This window comes from Chiloscyllium plagiosum, chromosome 21 (genome assembly GCF_004010195.1).
Source record: "Chiloscyllium plagiosum isolate BGI_BamShark_2017 chromosome 21, ASM401019v2, whole genome shotgun sequence".
Lineage (NCBI taxonomy): Eukaryota > Metazoa > Chordata > Chondrichthyes > Orectolobiformes > Hemiscylliidae > Chiloscyllium > Chiloscyllium plagiosum.
The window spans coordinates 34577778-34593397 of record NC_057730.1 but is presented as its reverse complement, the minus strand read 5'-3'; the positions used below and the strand labels follow the sequence as shown (position 1 = coordinate 34593397).

Here is a 15620-nt window from a genome sequence, read left to right as displayed (position 1 = left end):
AGTTGATGCAATGACCCCAGGAAGTGCAGAGGGCAGGAAGGGTTCAGGAGGATGAGGTGGGTGAAAGGTGCTGAGTGGACATAATGTATGAAATATTGAGAGTTGTGTTGCAGTAGCAGAGTTAGAATGAGTGATAGTAGTCCTGTGACTGAGGTAGCAGAAACAGAATGACGCCACTTATCCTTGTGGTGCACAGAAGATAATTTACCTTTGTACAGCATTACTAGGCCTTTCTTTCCATCCTGGATATCTGTATCCAGGCAGGCTACAACTGGTGGCATGATCTCCTTTGTTAGTCTGGAGAGAAGAACGCGCTCCTTCTGTTGACTACCTTGTCCACCAGGACACCCCGGGCCCAATTGGAGAAACAAGATGCCAGCTTTCCCTTCTGGGCTATTTGCTCATTTGCAAGCAGAATATGAAGGCTAGTTTGTGCCTTGTGATGTCTAAAGTGTTGTGGAGCTACATTTCAATACAGTTCCAGCGATATGAATGTTACAATGTGCTGGCACCCTTGAGCATGTCAGCTGTCCCTGTGATACAAATACTGAGTCAGGCACTGTGGAGGCTGGTTCCAGAGCAGTCAGTTGCTTGGGGCTGGACTTTTTTTCAATGGAGCGTAGGAGGTTGAGAGGCGATCTGATAGAAGTTTATAAAATAATGAGAGGTAAAGTTAGAGTTAATGGTAGTTGTCTTTTCCCTTGGATGGGGGAATTCAAGACTAAGGGCACATTTTTAAGGGAAGAGGAGAAAGATTTAAAAAAGACGTGAGGCAAAATATTTACACGGTTTGCGTAGGGGATGAGCCTGCTGAGATAGTGATGTAATTAGATAGATACATGAATAGAAAAGGTTTGGAGGTATGTGGGCCAGGAGCAGGCAGGTGGGACTAGTTTAGTTTGGAACTATATTTGGCATGGACTGCTTGGACCAAAGCATCTGTTTCTGTGCTGTATGACTCTGTGACTCTATGAGCCACAGCAGAACATCCAGCATGGATCTCCTTGAAAATGACACTACCAAAAAAAAAGGGAAAAATTCAGTCCATTGTTGTGTCTGAATTGCTGGGTGATTTGTTACCCCCTGTGGTGTTTGGGCATTATTACAGCTGTGTTTACTTTGCAGACCCCTTTATTGTCTATGTAATTAGCTAAACTTCAGTAAAGCTTATTTAATTGTTCATTATTGAGATTTGGAAGTCATTGGAAAGGTTAACATTTATTGCCCATGCCTGGTTACCTTTGAGGAAGTGGTGATGGACCTACTTTTTGAGTTGTTCAGTCTGTGTTGTAAAAGTATTCTCACAATGCTGCCAGGATTGCAGTTCCAGGATTTTGGCCCAGCGAAAATGAAGGGACAGGGTTTTGCCCCCCATGTCTGAATGAGATGTAACGGTGTTTGCATGCACCAGTTGCTGTTATCCTGCTGGCTGGTGGAGATTACAGACTTGGGAAGTGAGGTCAAGGAAGTCTTGGTGAGTTGCTACCGTGCTTCCAGTAAAGGGTACATAGGGCAGTCATGGTATGTAAGTAGTGGAGGAAATAGGCTATTATTGTCCATAAGTGATATGAGAATCTGTAACAGGACAAATCCTTAAAAAGAAAAAGATGACTGCTCGCAGGTACATACTGTAAACCTTTAATATGGTGAAATGGGTGACAGTGCTGGTTGTAATCTATGCATATGGCATGAGATTAGTCTTATGCTGTTTCTAGCAATATTGTGTTTTTAAACATTTGTTGAATGTTGAACCTGACTTCCATTTTAATCAAATTACCGGTTTACATTTGCCATTGAGTCATACAACATGGAAACAGACTCTTTTCCCCGACTCATCCATTCCTATACTAAACTATTCCCTTTGTCTGTGTTTGGCCCAAAGCTCTCTAAACTTTTTCTATCCATAAATCTGTCCAAATGTCTTTTAAGTATTGTAATTGTACTCACCTCTACCACTTCCTCTGGCAGCTCGTTTCATTAATGAACGTGTGAAAATGTTGCTCCTCGGGTCCCTTTTAAATCTTTCCCCTCTCACCTTAAACCTATGCTCTCTAGTTTTGGACTCCCCTACCCTGGGGAAAAAACTTGGCTATTCACCCTATCCATGCCCCTAATGATTTTATAAATCACTATAAGCTCACTCCACAGCCTCCTACACTCCAGGGAGAAAAGTCCTAACCTATCCAGCCTCTCCTTATAACTCAAACCCTCCAGTCTCAGTTACATCTTTGTAAATCCTTTATATACCCTTTCCAGTTTAATAACATCCTTGGCAGGGCAACCAGAACTGTATGCAGTACTCCACTAGTAAATGACCTTGCTGTATGTGACATTCCAACTCCTGTACTCAGTGCTCTGACCAATGAAGGCAAGCGTGCCAAATGCCTTATTCACCATCCTGTCTACCTGAGACGCCACTTTCAAGAAACTATGTCCCTGCACTCTTTGGTCTCTCTGATTGTTAGTGGAAAATAAGGACACAATTTGAAAATTAGAGTCAGGACATCCATCAATGAAATCAGAAAGCACTTTTCCACAAAATGGGTAGTAGAAATGTGAACTCTAGCCTCCACAAGTCTGTGAATGTTGCGTGGGTCAAATCAAAACTTTGAACCTGAATTTGAGAAACAATTGTTAGTAAGGTAATGAGGGATGTAGAGCATTGCCAGAATTATGAAGTTGAAAGATCAATAATGATCCAATTGGAAAGAGGAACAGAGCTAGTGGATTACACGTGTTGCTATAAGTGAGTTTGGCTCCATGTCTGCCTGTCTCTATTGATATGTAGTGGTGCACTTGTGGGTTTCTCAAGTTTTATGCATGGGTGTGTGCAGCATATTTGTCTCAATTACAGCGATATTTATCTCGCATTATGCAAGCACAGTGTGACATATACAGTTAACCCTTTTTTTTATTTCACTGTATACATTTTTGTTGCCTTCTGCATGGGATACAGGCATGGTCTGGTTGGTACTTCATAATACTGGAGTAAAGGGCAATATCTGGATACTATGTCATTCATCCTAGGGTTTGAAAAGAGGTAGCTGTGGATATTTTTGATCTTTAGTGTAATACTGAAGGAGTGTGGTTCTGTCAGAAAGTGCCAAATTTTGGGTGATACATTAAACAAGTTTCTGCTTGCCCTCCTTGAACACAAATGATTCCATGACAGTAATTTGAATAAGAAGATGGGAGTTGTATCCAGTGTCATGATTATATTGATCCCTCAGTACCCATAAGATAAATTATCTAGTCATTATCATATTGATGTTTGTAAAAGCTTGCTGCTCGTGACTTGGCTTTGATGTTTTCTACTACAGCTACACTTGATGCCTTATAGCCAATGAAGTGCTATTTTTGAAACCAGGCGGTTCTGAAACATGCTGCATAAATGCAAGTCTTTCTTTCCAGAATTCCTTAGATTCCAGAACAGTTCCCAAGGATTGGAAAGTACCAAACTCTGTGACAAAGGACGAGGAAAGAAAATGGGAATTGTAGGCCGGTTAGCCTAAGCAAAATGCTAGAATGTATTATTTTGTGAGAAAAGGTAGCGGGAACAGGCAAATTGGAGCAGAGCTTATGATCTAAAATAGCTGAAGTCTTGTTGATTTTCATTCATAACTGCTTAATTTAATTCACTTGTGGGTATGTGCTGGAAGTTGAGTTGGGAGGTTGACTCAGGATTTAACAGGCTGAGCCTATGGGTGTGGCAGCCTTGTTCTTCCAATGAACAGAGAAGTTGAATGAAAGCACCTTCAGCATTCTTTTCCACCATGCAGCAGATCGAGTTGCCAGCGATGCTGCTGCCTTTATCTTACTGCCTTGTTTAACTCCCAATTTTTCTTCCATTTGTCCCTTCAGAATCCTAATGTAATCTTCTCCTGAACCAGTGTCTCAGGGCTGTTGGTTCCTCTTGCCCCATTATCAGAAAGGAACAGAATAGAAACACATACAGACAAGTGAAAAGAGGCAAATGAAAAACTGAGTAAAGTATAAAAGATGCCTGTAGATCAGTGAGAGAGATGGGTGAAGGAAACTGAAGTGAAAGAGAAAAAGCAGACACTTCTTCAGTCAGAGAATGATAGAAAGGAATCTGTAGTGGTGAGACAGAGCAAGCATGTGTAAAATGCAAATATCACACCTGGATGAAAGAAAGAGGTGTCACAGTATCACGTCTATACTTTTGTGACATCTTTGAGAACATCATGGATAGAGTTGATGGTGATTTAGTTTATTTACTCTCTGGCTATGTTCCACATTTAATTGATTACTCTTTCAGATTCTGTTTCAACTTAATTGGAAGGAGTTGATGGGGCTAGGTCCCAGTCCCTTAACATTTCTCATAAATCAGTAATTTTTGGAGGATTTTGAATGATCTCAGGCTGTTAACTATTTATATTTTCTGGTTCACTTCTGATTGTCCAGTGCTCTCTTCCAGGTGTTACTGCTAATCTGCTCTGAGCTGTGTGCCCAGTATTATCGTCTGCTCTCTGGGACACCTCCATTTGATTGCTGATTCTAGAGGACTGATTCTGACATGCTACCTATCAAAGGAATCAAAACTTCATTTTGCAATGAATGATTTTGCTTTGTTTTTCAAATTGCCATAAATCACCAGTTAAGACTAGTCCACTGTGATGTTCTTGCCAGCCACTCAGTATATGTATTACATTTGTGGGCTGCCCGGCAGCTCTCAGTTGTTCTGCATTTTGTTCATAATGAATAATTAAGGGCAATAGTATTAGCTTGTGTCAGCTGGGCAGATAATAGTTTCTCACCTCTCTTATTAATTCATTGAACTAGTTCCCAAAGATATTACACTTCATTTTATTTGTAGTTCTACACAGCGAATATCTTCATAGGATCTCATTTATGAGTCAGTATATGCTGCCCTTGCCTTTTAGATTGGCTGCTAGCATCTTAAATTAATAGATCAAAGACACAAAGAGCATCCATGTGCAAAGGGGATGCTTGGTCTAACATTTTGGAAGTGACAAAGTAGCAGCCAGTCTCAAAAATGGATGATTGTACTTAGTTCCTTTTTTAAACTATAATTGTACATGTGCTAATTGCTCCAACACCTGAAAGAAATGACCCCTCTTTCACTTGTATATAACCCTTACCGATCCTGTAAGTTGCCTAAAATACCTTTGATATATTGCTCCCAGAATGTCCTAAAATTCAGCCCCATGATGTCCTAGAAATCATTCCCAACATGCAGCACAAGATCAGATCCTGTGACCTTCCAAGTTATCACTAGCACCAATACTTCACAAACTTTTCATATTTGAAGTCATCTTCAAAACAATATTTTCTGAGCTGATTTCCTGAAGTGATCCAGTTGTGGCCAGCTGCACACATGCAGGGGCTGGTGACCATTTTGACATGCAGAATAATTACTCCTTTTATAGTATGTGTCTCTTGGGGAATCAATGAAGGCAGGCAAGTGGAGCTGAAACCCAGGATCAACCATGACCAGATTAAATAGCAGAGCAGGCTCAATGCCTGTCTTGTGTTCTCCTGCTACTGCTTCTTTTATTTTTAACCTTATGTGTAGGTTGTGTGGCAACTGCTTAAAGAGCAGTAGCAGTGTGCTGATTCAAGACACTCTCTTTTGTCAGTGATGGTCAATTAGCATGAAAATACATGACTTCCATTTAGCATTTAGTGGGTGGCACGGTGGCACAGTGGGCGGCACGGTGGCACAGTGGTTAGCACTGCTGCCTCACAGCGCCTGAGACCCGGGTTCAATTCCCGCCTCAGGCGACTGACTGTGTGGAGTTTGCACGTTCTCCCCGTGTCTGCGTGGGTTTCCTCCGGGTGCTCTGGTTTCCTCCCACAGTCCAAAGATGTGCAGGTCAGGTGAATTGGTCATGCTAAATTGCCCGTAGTGTTAGGTAAGGGGTAAATGTAGGGGTATGGGTGGGTTGCGCTTCGGCGGGTCGGTGTGGACTTGTTGGGCCGAAGGGCCTGTTTCCACACTGTAATGTAATGTAATCTAATCTAATAAGCAACTATAAGAAGTGCAGAGCCACATTTCAAATCTTGGGTAGTGCACGTAAAGTGGGCTAAAGTTTCTACTCATTTAAAATGATGTTACTTGACTTAGAAATGCACCATAAGAATGAAGGATCAAGTTAGGAGAACTTTTTTGTTAGATAGTGGGTTGGGACATTGAATGCTTTAACACTTAACATTACTGAGAAAAGGAAAATCCATGCTCCAGCTTTTTAAAAGGAAGTGAGTAAATGTTATGGTAACAGAAACAGGAGTGCAAAATTTGGGAGATGTCGGCCATTCAGCCCATCAAATTTACTCTGCCATTCAATGAGATTATAGGTGAGCTGATAATGCAGTTCTCCTTTCATACTTGTTTGTGACACATTATATAAACCTGCGCATATCGAAAGCTCTGCTACCCCATATCTCAACTCACTTCAAATCTCATTCGTCCATCACCTTGTTCCTTTACATCTTCACTGGCTCTCCATTCAAGGCATCACATTTTAAAGTATTCATTCAGGTTTTCAAATTTTTCTGTCATTTCACCTTCCCCTAACTGTGGACCTTCCTTCCATCTTGAAAGCTTTCACAATCTGTGCTTATGCATCTGACTTTATTTGCTGTGCCATTATTGTTTTGGCCTTGAACTCTGCAGTCACCTCCCTAAACTTGTCTGCCTAGTTCTCACTTTTTAAAAAAATGTTTCTTAAAACCTGCTTCTGTTCCAGCATTTGATCTTTCTTCTTGATTTCTACATCTTAGCTTGTCAAAAAGTGCCAGAAATCATCATAGAATCCCTATGTAGAAGCGGGCCATTCAGCCAATTAAGTCCACACCAACCTTCCAAAGACCAGACCCATACTTCCACCACGACCCTGTAACCTTGCATCTCCCATAGCTAATCCACCTAGCCTGCACATCAGTAAACACAATGATAAATTTTTAGCCTGGCCAATCCACTTAACCTGCACATCTGTGGACTGTGGGAGGAAACCAGAACACCCAGAGGAAACCCACACAGACATGGGGAGAATGTGCAAACTCCACACAGTCACCCAAGGCTAGAATCGAACCCAGGTTCCCGGTGCTGTGAGGCAGCAGTCCTAACCACTGAGCCACTGCACTGCCCAGATTTCATTGTTTTGCTCTTTTCTTTTGATATTTTCATTAATTTTGCTCTCATTAAGCAGCTTATGCTGTTTGACTATGTTAGATATGGTATAGAAGTGTAAATAGTTGTTGAAATATTGATCTGCATTGAATCAACGTTCTGCAGAGATTAGCAGTAAATCTCGGAATAAATCAAACTTTTAACGCTGGCTGAGTTAACAGTGTAGTACTCTTAACTATGCAATATGGTGGTGTTTAACATGCTCAGAAATCAACTTTGTTTAATGCTATATATTCACATAATCGCTATTTGAAATCAGAACTATTATTGAAGGCATTGCATGTGCCTTTATAATGATTAATAATGAAGAATCGGTAGTAGGAATCCATGCATTCGTATGACAAAGCCTCATGTTACCAAATACATCAGCAACTTACATAGTAGCCAGGTTAAGGACACAATTTATATATCATGAACTCTCTGTTCTTGTGCTGGTAATGAGTCACTTCTTTTTAAGCCGGGTGTAGAACCTGCAGTAATTTTATGTCCTATACTCTGAAGCTATTGAAACAGAATACAATTCCTTCAACAAAATGTGCATTATTCTTGGTGCATTGTTTATTTCATTTATTTTAACATTAAATACACTAACACTGTGTGTTGATACATGAAACAAATGCACATTTTAAAAATTATTTATTCAACCCTCCAAAGTAAAGGATTATAATTAAAAACACTAACATAATAGTTAACCTTCAGTGGAATACTAAATTGTATGCACAGAACTAATAGTATCATAGGTGGCTTTTGGATTTCACTAGTTACATTGGATCTTCAAAAGAAAATAGGTTTCCTTTTATAATGGCAGCATAGTTGGAGTTATTCAATATTGCTATCTTCCCAATTTGTCCCTTCCCAAACATTTAAAATAGCACATATTATTATGTAGCTGTAGATAAGTTGAATGCATTAGAAGTTGTACTGCTTTCGTCACTTAAGGTATGATGGCACCTGACTGCTTATTATGGATTTTTCATGTGATTAGACTTCCCGTGTTTCTTTGTAGGAGGTCACAGGTTATTGAACAGTTTGAGACCCTGGAGATGAAGCGAGCCCAGCAGATGGCATCCAGTTCCTCTTCTGAGTCTGATTTTCACAACACAAGATGCCGAGGTCGAAGCGAGAAGAGATCCTACCCAAGGCAAAGAGTAAGCTTATCTGGTGACTGTTCGTAGTCTAATCCTTTCCATTACCTATTTGTCAAATGTGAGAAACAATTGTTCACAAGTTGACATTTTAAATCTTTTATAATTTTCAAAACTTCTATCAGATGCTTTGCATTGGCTCCATTTAACTAAAAGCACAAATTGGCAAAACCTTAGTGCTGATATTGTCATAGTGAACCTCATTTTACCCTTTTCCATTTTCATAATATTCTTTCTATAGTTGTGAGCGTAACTGCATGCAATGCCTGACTATAGCAAAACAAAAATTAGGAATTCCGAATCATTTATTTGCATTTATATTCAATGTTTTAGATTCACCAATCTGTAAAGCTATGTTGCTTTCATGCCTTGTGTCCCAAATATGCCACCCGTTAAATGCCGCCTTAAATTCACTCACGCAACATTTACTGTGAACTTTATAGTTGACAACCTCTGTATTAGAGGTATGGTTAATAGTGATAATATCACTGGACTAGTGATCCAGAGGCCTGGAGTAATGCTCTGGGACAATGTTTCCTCTAAGCTACTCTGAGCGTCTGTGCATGGAGACTGATGCCACCAATTGCAGCATTGGTTTCTGGTCTCAGGACTTGCTGCTGTGCATGGACCTCAGAGGTCTGTGTAGACAAAAAGAAAATTAGCGTGAATGTAGCTCAGGAGAAATGAGTCATCTTAAATCCTGAATAAAAAGACAAGTCAAAGTAATGATGATCATGAAACTAGGACACTGGCGTTAAAATCCCATTTCACTAATGTTGTTCAAAAAAGCCCCATTTGGCTTACACATTACTACAGCAATGTTATTTTCTCTGACCTGTCCTCTACAATAGTCTAATGAACAATTTGTGGTATTTATTACAAAAAGGTTAAATAAGAATAAACTGGATGGCCCACCTGGCATCTGTTTAAGCAGTAGAAACAACAGAAGTGCGCTGTGTCTAGTCAACTCTGCATTTCTTTGGGGATTTGTCAGAGTTGGAAGGCTGTTTTATGGGCTATCAAGTACAGCCTGATTCTCGTCAAATCATACCTGGCAGGCAATGCTAACTGTCATTATCCCTAGGAACGATCTGTCCCTGTGGCGACATGTATAGTTAGGAGGGAGAAGCTCTGGGAGCTATTAACATTGACAGCAGACCTCACAGGTTCCATAGCATCACAGGCTGGGAAACTTCCTGCTAGTTGACACCTACTACCCTCCCACCACAATTGAGTGGTGCTGTTCCATGTTGAACATCAAGGGACACAGAAGATACTCTTATTAGAAGATTTCAATGTCCAGCAAGAAAGGCCCAGTATTGCTATTACTGACCAAGTTGGTTGAGTCATAGAGTCATAGAGATGTACAGCACGGAAAGAGACCCTTTGGTCCGACTCATCCATGCCAACCAGATATCCTAATCTCATCTCGTCCCACTTGCCAGCACTCGGCCAATATCCCTCCAAACTCTTTCTATTTATATAATCCAGATGCCTTTTAAATGTTGCAATTGTACTAGCCTATACCACTTCCTCTGACCGCTCATTCCATACATGTACCACCCGCTGTGTGAAAAAGTTACCCCTTATGTCTCTTTTATATCTTTCCCCTCTCACCCTAAACCTATGCCCTCCAGTTCTGGACATCCCCACCCCAGTGAAAAGACTTTGTCTATTTATCCTAGCCATGCACCTCATGATTTTATAAACCTGTATAAGATCATTCCTCAGCCTCTGACGCTCCGGGAAAACAGTCCCAGCCTATTCAGCCTCTCCCTATAGCTCAAATCCTCCAACCCTAGCAACATCCTTGTAAATCTTTTCTGAACCTTTTCAAGTTTCACAACATCCTTCTGATAGGAAGGAGACCAGAATTGCACGCACAATTCCAAAAGTGGCCTAACCAATGTCATGTACAGCTCCCAACTCCTGTACTCAATGCTCTGTCCAGTGAAGAAAAGCATACCAAATGCCGCCTTCACTATCCTATCTACCAGCGACTCTACTTTCAAGGAGCTATGAACCTGTACTCCTAGGTCTCTTTGTTCAGCAAAACTCTCTAGGAACTTGCCATTAAGTGTATAAGTCCAGGCTAAGATTTGCTTTCCAAAAATGCAATAACTCGTATTTAGCTAAATTAAACTCCATTTGGCACTCCTCAGCCCATTGGCCCATCTGATGTGCTTAATGAGATTTATGCAGAATAGATCTAGAAGCTCAGAAATGAATCAACAGCAGAAGAGCCCTGAAGGAGACATCTGTCAAGATCATGTGTGCAGTCGGGTGAGAAAATCAAAAGGAGAAATAAAAGTACTTGACCTTATCATGTCTAATGTCTGTGACAATATTGGTAGGGGTGACAACCACAGTCCTTATGGGGATGATGACCCGTTTTCGGACTGGAGACAAAGCTCCGTCATGTTGTGTGGCAGTACCAATGCGCTTAATGAGATTTATGCAGAATAGATCCAGGAGCTCAGAACGTAATAAGCAGCAGGAGAATCAAATTGAACCACAATCTGTAACCTCAGAGTTCCACATATTCCTCATGCAATCATTATCTTCTAGCAAAAGGACTAAATCTGTTTCAATGAGAAATGAAGGAGAGAATTTGAGAAGCAACATCGGGCATACCTAAACATGATGTGCCAGCCTGATAAAGCTATAAGATAGAATTACTGCACAGATGCGAAAGGGGAATGAATGTACTATGAAAAACAGAGCTAAGTGATCGTAAAATCAACAGACTGGATCAAAGCTCTGAAGTCCATATTCAGTTGTGAATAGCATTGGACAACTCACCAATAAATCAGTGGAGGAGACTTGATAAACATCCCCATCCTCAAAGATAAGGTTGCCTAGAACATCAGTACAATCATAAGACTAAAGTATTTGCAACCATTTTCATCCAAAAGTGTTGAATGGATTATCAGTCATGGCCCTGTCCTGAGGTCCCCAGCATCAACTCTGCCAGTTTTCAGCTAACTTGTTGCATTCCTGTGAGATCAAGATATAGCTGAGCACACTGGATATAGTGAAGGATACCAGTCCTGACAACATCCAGGCTCTAATAATGGATACATGCTCCAGAATCAACTGAATAAATACTCAGCTGTTCCAGTGCAGCTTTAATATTAGTGTCTATCCCGCAATGCAGAACATTCCCCAGATTTGTACTCTGTTTAAAAAAAAAGGACAAATCCAGTCAGCTACCATATGCAGCCAATCATCAGCAAATAATGTAAGTGTAATTGAAAGTGCCATTAAGCCAAACTTACCAATAATCTACTTACTAATGCTCAAGAGTTTGAATTCCCCAGTGTTACCTAGCTCATTACAGCCTTGGTCGAAATCTCGACAAAAGAGCTGAATTGCAGAGGTGAAATGGACTATTCGGGGACAAGGATGTTTTTGATTCATTGTTGAATTGTGGAGTGTTAACAAAGTTGGAAGTTATTGAAATTATCGGGAAAAGCTTGAAGTCGCTTATCGCGCAAATAAAAATTTGCAACTGAATCATCTCAACCCCAGATATTGTTGCAGGAGTTCACAGGGCAATGTCTTAGATCCAGCATCTTTTGCTGTTTATCAGTGAGTTTCCATCCAATTAAGGACAGAAGTGGGGACCTGTGCTGACAGTTGCATTGTAGTCAGGGCCATTCATAGCTCCTCAGATACTGAAGCTGCTCTGTATCCATTTGCAGTAAGACCTGCAAAACAATCAGGCTTGAATTGGTAAGTGGCAAGTGACATTCACTCGCTCAAGTGACCAGCAAGCAGCATCTTCCCCAGAACGTTCAACAGCATTAACAATGCTGAAACTCCCAGTAACAACATTCTGGAGGTGATCATTGACCAGAAACTTACTTAGAACTGCTGCAGAAACACTGCTATAAAAACTGGGAATTCTGTGATGAGGAACTCCTCTCCTAATCCCCCAAAGCCTGGTCGTCATCTACAAAATACAAAAAAGGAATGTGATGAAGTAATTTCCACTTGTCTGGATGTGTGCAACTCTAAAAATTTAAAAAGCTCTGTGCCATCCAGGGTAGAACAGCCTACTTAACTGGCACCAAACTCACCACTCTGAACATTCATTCTCTCCACCACTGATACACAGAGGCTGCATTGTGGGCCATCTACAAGGTGTACTTTAACGAGTCTCATAGCCCAACCGATTAGCCCAATCTATTTCACGACTGATAGGCCTGTTGGCTTCTATACAGGTCATTCTGCTATACCACATGCTTCATCTGTGGAATTTTGCTATAATGCAATTAACGAATTGGGCACACTGTTTCTAAAGAACAAACTTTAGACGTGTGTTTAGGTTATAATGTGATTCCGACGCCATTAGTTTAAAAGGTGTTTCCATTACACAATTGCCTTCTAACACCAGATCACATGAGAACAGAACTACCATTTTTATAGCAGAACTGACTTTTATGTAAAATATCAATATAAATTATTAGGATTCCCAGGCTGATGCCCTCTATCTGCACCTAGTAACCAGTTTTATTTCCATTTCGGCCTCACATTGATCAGCTATCTTCAAGTATGATCATTTTTAAATCTATTTCCTTTTCACCCTATCCGTGAAGCTACAAAAGTAAATTCCTAAACCTCTCCACCCAGCCACCTTGTAAACAGTGTGGATATCATGCCAGATGTTTCTCACAGATGAAATACATTTTTAGATTAGTCTAGCAATCAGCATTGGAACAGCTCTGTTTTAACGGCTCTTTCTAATAAATTGCTGATCTTTGGTTATTTATGATTTACCATTGTAGGATTTTGTATCGGAGTCAGACCAAGTCAGCTCTCCTCCAGATGTTTCAGCCGTGACTCTTCCACAGTACCGCAGGGCAAAGTCACTGGACAGGAGAGCCACTGAGTCAACAGTGACGGTAAGGAGACCTACGAAACCAGATTGATGTAACAGGGAAGGGAGAGATATGGGTAAAATGCTAGAAACTACATAAGGGAAGACTGCATGCACAAAAATGTTACACAACTGGACAATGAAGAGCATGGTTGTGGGGGTGAAAGTAAAAAGCCAATTGTCGTGGCAATGTTACAGCAAAGAATTCAAACTGGTCAATCAACTTTAGAGCGGTCCATAGGTGAAGTTGACGTTTTGCATGATGTACAATTGCGGTATCATTCTACTTTCAGTGTACATTTGCCAGGGTGTGGAAGAGTTACTTTGGCTCATGTTTTCATATATTCTTTGATTATACTACAGTCTTTCATGTGTCATTATTAAATTTCTTTTAGCCAGACCTACTGAATTTTAAGAAAGGTTGGATGACAAAACTCTCTGCAGATGGTCAGGTGAGAGATTTACTGAAAATACAGTAACAAATCTTTGGTCTCTATTTGAAAGATCATGCTGATAATTTTTGAGTCCCACTAAACCTGGGATGGCCACAAAAGTTCAAGATTTCATAAAAGTATGCAAAGTCCTTAGTTTACCTATATGATTGACTCAGGTTAAAACACTGACCAGGGTTTTGTACTGAATAAGGACTACTATTTGTTTACACATGTAAACTTTAACCACAGGCAAAATATCTCTACTAGTTAAACTCTAACCCCTCTTTTAAAACCCCCTAAACATACATACTGACAATCACAGGCAAACAAAAAAATGTCAGTATTATGGTGGAAGGAAAAATACCCTGAGAAACAGTTTATTAGCACGGCTTGTAGTTTCCAATCAGGTGTTCATTTATATTCCCAAGATCTATTGTTCTCCAATCTCCTGCCTTCCAGATTCTCAGTTCTTTACCAAAGGCACAGGGAATTTACACATTAATTTAGACATTAATACACATTAGTGGTATTAACGCTGGACTGGTATTAATCCAGAGACTCAGATAGTGTTCTGGGAACCTAGGTTCGAATCCCGTCTGACAGATGGTGGAATATGAATTCAGTAAATACATGGAATTAAGAATCTAATGGTGACCATGAATCCATTGCCGATTTTCAGAAAAACCCATCTGGTTCACTAATGTCCTTTATGGAAGGAAACTGCCATCCTTACTTGGTTTGGCTTACACTTGACTCCAAACCTACGACAATATGGTTGACTTTGAATTGCCCTCTGGGCAATTAGGGATGGACAATAAATGTTGGCCTAGCCAGTGATGCAATCGTCCTGTGAATAAATAAAGAAAAAAAATTAATTGTTCTGTTGCACAGTCACTAGTTAAAGGCAACAAATTATAGAAATGGTGGGAGAGAATAATTGTGTTCAGCTGTCTGCGAACCAATAAGACTGATGATATTTGGCATTTGCGTTGGTTTGTACAGTTGTGACCAATCAGCTACCAGTTGCTGGCTCAGACTCACTTTGTACGCACATCCCAGTACCATGCCATCTTATTTTGCCTTCCCCACTGTCTGTAAAGCAGCATTATAAACACAGCTACCAATCAGTTCAAGTAACTTGTTTTCAAAAGTGCAACCCTTTTCTCCTTTTAGAGCATGGTTTAAAACAAACAGTAAAATAAAGCTGTTGCAGAGCCATAAATAGCTATTGGCACATGCCAGTTACAACTCTGGTCAATGCATCACATCTGCATTTATTTATGTGTAACTGTCCTTCAAAATGCTGCTCTATGTTTTTGGAGTACCATCAGAGTTTTAATACAGAATTTTAGAAATACTCTGTGCAATGTACCTTTTTACAAACTTATACTGCTAACATTAATCAAATATCATTTATTCATGATGGTTATTGAACTGCTTGAAAACTGAAGACTGAATAATCCAATCTGGACTGTAACTAGAAGAAAAATATTGGGTTTATTTAATACTTAATCACTTCTCATAGAAATATGTTAAGTACTTCACTTAGAGTCATAGAGATATACAGCACGGAAACAGACCCTTCAGTCCAACTTGTCCATGTCAATCAGATATCCTAACCTAATCTAGTCCCATTTGTCAGCATTTGGCCCATATCCTTCTAAACTCTTCTTATTCATACAGAGGAACCGCAATTATCCGAACGAGATGGGTAGGCACTATTTCGTTTGAATAATTGAGAATTTGGTTAATTGATTCAATGCCTTTCCTCTGGGGCTCGGAGTTTTCTGTTAAGTCCGCTCCCCCCTCAGGAGACGCACAGTAAACCCACCCCCCTCTGCTCCCAACCCTGTCCATCACCGACCCCACCCCATCCCCCAACCTCATCCAACACTACCCCCCAACCCATCCAACACCACTCCCACACCCACTCCCAACACCAAACCGTCCAAAACCATCCCCCCTCTCTCCCCCCCCCCCCCCCG

General features: G+C 40.5%; 1 protein-coding gene across 11 annotated transcripts in view; it reads left to right on the top strand.

Moving 5' to 3' along the window:
- The window catches only part of LOC122560748 (myosin phosphatase Rho-interacting protein-like), a 194725-nt gene that overhangs the window by 121544 nt on the left and 57561 nt on the right, over positions 1 to 15620 (top strand). For all 11 annotated transcript variants that reach the window (XM_043711767.1, XM_043711765.1, XM_043711772.1 and 8 more), the window contains 3 exons: positions 8181 to 8322; positions 13110 to 13226; positions 13597 to 13653. In XM_043711767.1, coding sequence (XP_043567702.1) covers positions 8181 to 8322; positions 13110 to 13226; positions 13597 to 13653 — 316 coding nt within the window. The remainder of the gene's footprint in view (positions 1 to 8180; positions 8323 to 13109; positions 13227 to 13596; positions 13654 to 15620) is intronic.